The following is an 8,651-nucleotide window of genomic DNA, read 5'->3' on the forward strand; positions in this document are numbered from 1 at the left end:
GCGGGGTGGGTGGGGGGGGGGGGGGGGGGGGCATCTGCGATCATGAACTCCATCAAAGTGACGAGAAGATCGAGAGGAGCACGGGTTCGCTGAGAGGTGGAGGAGGTGGAGAACCAGCAGCCGAGAGAGAGGGAGAGAGAGAGAGAGGGAGAGAGAGAGAGAGAGAGGGAGAGAGAGAGAAGGGGCACGGTGTCGCGTCACGAAGACCATGGGGATAAAACATCTCATCCTGCTCCTGGTCTACTTGGACCCGCTCCACGTGCTGTGCGCCGCCGCGAACAAGAGAACCAAGCCGGCCCCCAAGCGGACCGCACGGCCCCGGGAGGTCAACAGCACCGGCGGGCCGGGCGCCCCCGCCCCGGGCCGGATCCGGGTCACCCAGGTGCAGGCTCCGGCGGTCGGCGCGCACGACACGTGCCTGGGCTACTACGACGTGAGCGGACAGCTGGACAAGGAGTTCGAGTGCAACAACACGGACCACCGCTACTGCTGCGGCAGCTGCTTCCTGCGCTTCTGTTGCGCAGACCAGGGCAAGCGCCTGGAGCAGAAGTACTGCACGAACTACAACACCCCGGACTGGATAAAGACCCAGCCGCCCTCCCCCGCGCCCACGGGGGACACGTACGACCCGGAGCTAGACCAGACCAACACCACGGTGTACATCTCGTGCGGCGTGGTGGCGCTCGTCATCGCCATCGGCATCGGCGCCAAAGTCGCGTACGACAAGGCGACCAAACCGCCGCAGGAGATGAACGTCCACAGGTAGAGAAGTTAACACCTGCTTGTAAAAAAGTCTTGATTGTCTTGAGTCCTCCTCATGCCGCTGCTTCCCTCGGCTCCTCTTTTCTGTGCGCGTCATTTGTGTTTTACGCAATAAGTAGAAACGTTTAATCGTTTAAATAAGTGCGCTGTAGAGTTTTACTGTTCATAAGCATCCTCATGGAAAAGCTTAAAACAAGAGAATAATAAAGATAAACAAAGTTATCGTAATAAGGACATCCCTATCAGGAAACTACATCTATAAAATATGACAATGGCATGTTTTAAATGTTTCAGCAAAGATATGTAAGCCATTTTATCTCAGAAACAATCTCCGGCAGAAGACAAACACACACACACACACACACACACACACACACACACACACACACACACACACACACACACACACACATACATGCACCATCAACCACTCAACCCAATCTGTAAAATGTAAAAGATGTGTGTGTGTGTCTGTATGTGGTGGTGAGGAGGGGGTGGTGGGGGGGGGATGGGGGGTGACTGGGTCTGGGGATCTGAAACGTGAGCGTGAGAAAACAGCAGTGATCCGTTCTCTGGGACCTGCAGGCCGTCAGGAGGCCTGGAGGGTCCATCTCCAGCCTCCACCCCAACGCTCCACGAGTACAGACTCACGGAGCGTTGAGTCTTCACCACCCGAAACACTGCAGCCCCTCACGCAGTACAGTACAGTACCACGGGACGGACCGCAGGACATCCTGGGGAACGGTAGTGCAATGTTAGGAAGTAAAACAGTTAAAATGCTAGAAACTGGAGTAAAAATCCTTTGAACTGCAGTACAATGTTCAGAACTGCAGTAAAACCTGTTAAAATGCTAGAAACTGGAGTAAAATCCTTTGAACTTCAGTACAATGTTAGAAACTGGAGTAAATCCTGTTGAACTGCAGTACAATGTTAGAAACTGGAGTAAAATCCTTTGAACTGCAGTACAATGTTAGAAACTGGAGTAAAATCCTTTGAACTGCAGTACAATGTTCAGAACTGGGTTAAATCCTGTTGAACTGCAGTACAATGTTAGAAACTGGAGTAAATCCTGTTGAACTGCAGTAGTCCAGAATGCTGCATACAGTAAACTAGGACAGACGGGATCTATGTACGCATTTTGTGTGTCAGTGTGTGTGTGCGTGAACTATTTTTTGAACGTGTGTGTGTTAGTTTTTGTGTATGTGTGTGTGGGGATGTGTGTGTGTGTGTGTGTGTGTTATATTTTGTATATGGTGGCGTGTTACAAGGAGATGGGTGCGGCGTCATCTCCTGATTGGACGAATCATCTCCAGCCTGCCTGAAGTGGGTCGAAGGGAAGTGTAGCACAGCGTACAGCCCCACAGTGTAGCACAGTGTAGCACAGCGTACGGCTCCACAGTGTAGCACAGCGTACGGCCCCACAGTGTAGCACAGTGTAGCACAGCGTACGGCTCCACAGTGTAGCACAGCGTACGGCCCCACAGTGTAGCGTATCACAGTGGAGCACAGCGTACGGCCCCACAGTGTAGCACAGCGTACGGCCCCACAGTGTAGCACAGCGTACGGCCCCACAGTGTAGCACAGCGTACGGCCCCACAGTGTAGCGTATCACAATGGAGCACAGCGTACGGCCCCACAGTGTAGCACAGCGTACGGCCCCACAGTGTAGCACAGCGTACGGCCCCACAGTGTAGCACAGTGGAGCACAGCGTACGGCCCCACAGTGTAGCGTATCACAGTGGAGCACAGCGTACGGCCCCACAGTGTAGCGTATCACAGTGGAGCACAGCGTACGGCCCCAGTGTAGCACAGTGTACGGCCCCACAGTGTATCACAGTGGAGCACAGCGTACGGCCCCACAGTGTAGCGTATCACAGTGGAGCACAGCGTACGGCCCCACAGTGTAGCGTATCACAGTGGAGCACAGCGTACGGCCCCAGTGTAGCACAGTGTACGGCCCCACAGTGTATCACAGTGGAGCACAGCGTACGGCCCCACAGTGTAGCGTATCACAGTGGAGCACAGCGTACGGCCCCACAGTGTAGCGTATCACAGTGGAGCACAGCATACGGCCCCACAGTGTAGCGTATCACAGTGGAGCACAGCATACGGCCCCACAGTGTAGCGCAGTGGAGCACAGCCTAGCTCGGCAAGCAGGCCATGGTTCAGCCTAAGAACATGGAAAACATTGATCATTGAGTCTTAGAGCGAAGCCGAACATGAGGTTAACATTCCTAGCCTACTATCACATTTGAAGTGTTGCCCCCTTTTATTTCTGCCCGCTTGCTACAATCAGATTGACCGCCGGTAACCGGTGACTCATGCAGTTGCACCCGTTAACCCATAGAGGGCCATTTGAGTCCATATTACGTCCTATCCTATGTTCTTGAGCCAGCTTTTATGTGGAGATTTGGCCCCCGTCGCCCAAAATAAGGTCTTTCAGGGTTTGGATTTCCTTTAATATGCGTGAAGAATGAATATGAACTCTTATTGTGTTCTCCACCGGGGTCAGCTGAGTGTAAGCTCCAACATGTTGAGGTTCTCTCCAACCAATCACTGGGGCAGGGGCGTGTCCAGGGGGGGGGGGGGCTGGGGTCACGTGATTGGCCACCCTGTGTGTCACCTAAAAGCAATCTGCCAGTTGGAAGGATTTCAAATCGTACATAATATGATTGAATGTTTTACAACACAATGTTTTAAAACACAATTTTTTTCTAATAAATTTGTGGACTAATGATTAGAGGAAATATTTCTCGTTTGTCAATTTCTAATTTTGTGAAGCATACATTCTGCGCGTCCTTCTACAAAGTTAGCCTGGATCTGGACACACGGCAAGCAGTAGGGATGTGTCTTCGCTGGGGCGTTCGGTCCAGTGTGAGACACCCTTAAGTTTCCCCATGTCATCGTCCACCAAGCACAAAAGTCCTTTTCTGGACATCAACCTCTAGCCAAAAGGCACTGGGTTAAATCCCCATTCTACCTGCAGGCAACTGAGGCAAGATGTCTCAACCCCTTCCTGGTCCTTAGTCACCTGTATATAAATAGACCTCTGAAGAATAAGTCCCACCCCGTCAAATGTCTATGGGAAATAACATGGCATTTTTGAATGATCGTACATAACAAACTCTGTAGGTGGTGAAGAAGTAGCATCAGAAAGCTGCGTCACGTTTTGAACTACACACTTTTTCCATCTAGTTTCGACTGGCTTTTTGGATTGTCGGTGCCGTTAAAGTAGCATTAATAATCGTTTACTACTTTAACGGCACCGACAATCCAAAAAGCCAGTCGAAATTAGATGGAAAAAGTGTGTAGTTCAAAACATGACGCAGCTTTTACTTCTTTGCCACCTACAGAGTTTGTTATGTACGATCATTCATAAACCCCATGTTATTTCAGATAGACATTTGACCGAGGGAACCGGGAGCTTCTGAGGCGGGTCTTATTCTTCAGAGGTCTATTTAATTTCACTTTGGATGAAAGTTCTTGCTTGATGACTAAATAGTTACTAGAGCACAATGTTCAACGTGTTTGCTGGGAGTATTTCAGTCTTTGGGTTTGGGGGAATCGTCCACTGTGGGTTGACTAGCTGGCAGACTAGCTAACTGGCAGACTAGCTAGCTAGCTGGCTAGATGTATGGCAGGCTCGCTGGGCGCGTGGAGCCATCCCAGAGATAACTGGGTCACGTATGAACTCGCCTCTACACCCCAGCAAATCCAGCCGTCCTGTTTCATTACATTTTAATTGGATCCGAAATGGAGGCGCAGGGCTAATTTGTTTTGAGGCTGATGGAAGCTTATGAGGCTGATTGTTTCTCTACCTGTCTGCTCAGCCTTCGTTGTGGAACAGAGATAACTAAGTGGTGGCTGAGAAAGACCTGGAGCTAACAAGCTGGCCTGGGAGAGGACATGAGCGGCGGTTCATCTCTAATGAACAGTCAGGTCAAAACAAATGTTGGTATGTTTGAATGTCTTCCCTGAGGAGTGGATCACAGGCTGTGTGTTCAGAGGACGACGCTGTGGTGTCCTGACACCATCCTTTGTCTTTAATACTGCACAGCGCTGCAGTGTTTTCAACGTAACGCTTTCTTTAATAGTCCTGGACCGGATGTACAGAATTTATTCTGATATATTCCGATTTTCTATTTACTATTTAATAATTGACACATTTTGTCGTCCAACCATGGACCTGATGAGATTGTCTGCGGGGTCCGGAACGACGAAGTGAAATAGCCCCTGGACCTTCCTGGTGGGCAGTAGGGTAATTACCCCAGGACTGGACCTTCCTGGTGGGCAGTAGGGTAATTACCCCAGGCGGAGACCTTATTGGTGGACAGTAGGGTAATTACCCCAGGCGGAGACCTTCCTGGTGGGCAGTAGGTAATTACCCCTGGCTGAGACCTTCTTGGTGGGCAGTAGGGTAATTACCCCAGGCTGAGACCTTATTGGTGGGCAGTAGGAAGGGAGGCACCCCAGCGTTCATCTCCCAGAGAGACATCACATCCAGGGCACGGAGCGTTTAAATGGACCACGACCTCAGAATAGATAGAGGCCAGGGGAGGGCTGGAGAGAAATGCAGAGATAAAGATATGTCAAGAGGGACACAGAGAGGGGGAGAGTTCTGTTGACCTTCTCATTCCCAGCGGTCGTTCACCCGTGGTGATGTCGTCCCTGATGTTGTTGGTCTCCAGTGACGTCACCACAGACGTCACCGGTCTGTGGCGTGATGGAAGGTGACGTGGTGGAAACATGAAATCAGCCTCAGTGGAAACTCTTCCAGAGCACATCGGCGCCCGCCGAGCGGTTTCAGGTGTAGGATCTGTGAAAGGGTTTTTCGGGGTGGACCCACGTAGTCACGACCGTGACCTTCAGAAGCGGGAAGAGTCTGGAGACAGAGATTTGAGAGCATATCGACCGGCCGGCGGTGCGGTCACAGTAGCTGCTGGCGAGACGGCCGCACTTTGTTCTCAGATTGCAAGAGGCGGGAGGGGTCGGGGGGCGGGATGAATGGTCGCACAATGGGAGGAAAATGACCAGAAACTCAAGCGTGAAAAACACAAAAGACCTCCTCAGAGTTCTCCTGTCGGGAGAAAAGTCGACTTTCTTTCAACTGTCCTGCGTGGTGAATCAAATATTTCATGTTATGAAGCAAATTAGACCTCGTTTAGAAAACCAAAGAAGCCGTGGAAAGATTTGGCATTTTCGGTTGAGCTTACAAGAAACTTTCGAGCAAAAAACACAAAAGACCAATTTAGAGTCATCCCTCAGGAGGAAACTTGACTTTTATTCTCCTGTTTTACAAATCAATTGTTTCATGTTATCTATAAAGACGTAGCAAAAAAAAAAAATAGAATTTTTATGTGGCATTTTTTTTAAAGCGCAGATACCATGATTCATTGTTAGCTGATTTTTGTTGACATTATCAGGAAGTTAATTATGTTTCAACATTATGTTTTTTCTAACTAGGGTTTAATCTTTTAATAACATGTTCTTTCTCTAGTATCTTTGGATATTATTGCTACTTGCTAATTAGAATTTAACTTAATAGGTCTCATGTTCACCCTTATCTTTTAACCTGTTCTAATATACTTGTGTTTAACTCATCTTTTAATAAGTGTTTTGTGCTGACTGGTGTTGAACTGATATTTTAATGAGACGTCCTTGCCTACCAGTGTTTTAATAACCTATTTTAGCTCCAGATTAGGCTGGAAAACTTTTAAACCAGGTCATTGTCGCCTGGGATGGAAATAAAATAATAAATGTCTAACGTGTGCTCATTTTACCAGGCAGCTATCCTACTTAAATTGCCGATACATTCACTGCGTTTTCCTCATGAAAATACTCAGTTGTAGAAGAGGGAACTTTACCCCTATTTTTTAAATTCAATTTAAAAAATGGATACAAATACAAATACTGGCATGTCTATATACTGTATACACAATACAGGTTATGGAAATGTAGATGCAGAAAGGGTATGTAACATTTTAGGTAGATTTGAGGTAGAAACACGTTTTCCGGCACACTGAGAATGATTGGGTATTATAATATTTGAAAGAGAAAATATAAACTAAAACCTCTGGTGAAAGTAAAAGTGGTACTAGTACCGTTTGTTCATATACTTTAAGGTGAACTATCTGAGTTGGCACTGGCTCTGTGTGGGGTCTGCTTCGCTAAACTCTAAGTATAAATCGAGCTGAAAGCACTGCTAAATAAATCACCTAATGCTTTTCTTTTGGAGACTCTCCCACAACTTCTTGCTTCTCTGTTGTTTGTGTCTCCAGAGCACTTGCAGACATTTTGCGGCAACAAGGAAACAATCCGACGTCCCTGCATGAACATGAGAACATGGCAGAGCTGGAAGACTCGTCCAAAGACGAAACACCTGTGAGGAACTTCAAGAACCACTACACACCTGTCCATAGCCACGCCCCAAACCATGGTAAGTACACCTGCCAAAAGCCACGCTCCAAACACTCTCTGTACACTTGTTCATAGCCACGGCCCCTACCCACTGAGCACCCTTTTCCATTGCCAGTTCCCAACCACACTACAGTACAGGCCGAGTACATCTGTACACGGCCTCACCCCCTACATCACTGAGTACACCTGTCCATAACCACGGCCCAATAAATCACTCGGTACACCTGTCAACAGCCACACCCCCTACATCACTGAGTACACCTGTCCATTACTACGGCCCAATAAATCACTTGGTACACCTGTACATAGTCACGCCCCTTACCCCACTGAGTACACCCGTGCATAGCCACGCCCTCTACCTCACTGAGTACATCTGTCCGTAGCCACGCCCCCTTACATCACTGAGTACACCTGGCTGCAACCACACCCCCTACCACACTAGGTGCCACTGTCCATAGCCACACCCCATACCTCACTGAGTACACCTGTCCAAAGCCACTCCCCCTACCTCACTGACTACTCCTTTACCTGGCCACGCCCCCTACCTCACTGAGTACGCCTGTCCAAAGCCATGCCCCCTACCTCACTGAGTATGCCTGTCCAAAGCCACGCCCCCTACCTCACTGAGTACACCTGTCCCCACATGGGCAACCTGACCTAAAGACGGTTTAAGGACTCATTGACCTTCATTTAACCCCTACTTGACTCACACACACAACAGTGTGTGGTGCTGCCTCCTTCGTCCTCCATAAGGCTGGAGTCCTCTCCACATTGAGCTCTGCGTATGTGGGCCGCCGGACTGTGACTGACGCCTGCTGAACTAGATGGACAAGGCGTGTAATAGGAGAGTGTTATTCATATGTTCTGAGTGCTAAGCTGATGATACGGAGAGGGTGGGAGAAGATCAGCTGCGGGAAGGTTCCGTGCCGCATTCCACGTAGCGTCGGCTGGTCACTAATCTCTGGCTGAAACGTGACATAGGATGAGATGCGAGCGAGGAGGGTGTCGTCGGGCGGACGCGCGTCTTTGTCTTGGGATATTTCCGTCCTGCAGGCGTCTGATTGGCTGGTAGGCGGCATGCTCCGGGGATGGGGGCTTTATAAGTGGCCCAGTATGGTGTCCCAGATCCAGGCGCTGAGCTGCACTCTGGTGTCAACCACTACCCTATACACGCACGCACGCACAATGGCAAACACATTCACACATGCATGGACTCAACCTTACACACATGCGTGCACACACACACACACACACACACACACACACACACACACACACACACACACACACACACACACACACACACACACACACACACACACACACACATTTCTGCCCTTAAACATGAAGAGGCACAGAATCCCACACTGCGGCTACTGTCTCAGTAAGCGGTCCTTTCAAAGTAAAATCCTCTCCTTCCTCCAGGACGCTCCTTTGTTAATGCAAGCCTGGCTCGCTCCTTTGTCGCCAGT

The 8,651-nt window shown here is 49.3% G+C and overlaps 1 protein-coding gene across 1 annotated transcript; it reads left to right on the forward strand.

Moving 5' to 3' along the window:
* Nucleotides 1-208: 208 nt before the first annotated feature.
* LOC311372754 (protein shisa-6-like) lies at nucleotides 209-7,198 on the forward strand (the record flags this gene model as incomplete). Its single annotated transcript, XM_084489702.1, has 2 exons — nucleotides 209-762; nucleotides 7,041-7,198. Coding segments are annotated over 2 exons (712 nt in total), but the record flags the coding sequence as incomplete, so codon positions are not given.
* Between the last annotated feature and the right edge of the window lie 1,453 nt (nucleotides 7,199-8,651).

The sequence above is a fragment of the Micromesistius poutassou genome (assembly GCF_964030765.1).
Source record: "Micromesistius poutassou genome assembly, contig: SCAFFOLD_5565, whole genome shotgun sequence".
In the NCBI taxonomy this organism is placed as follows: Eukaryota; Metazoa; Chordata; class Actinopteri; order Gadiformes; family Gadidae; genus Micromesistius; species Micromesistius poutassou.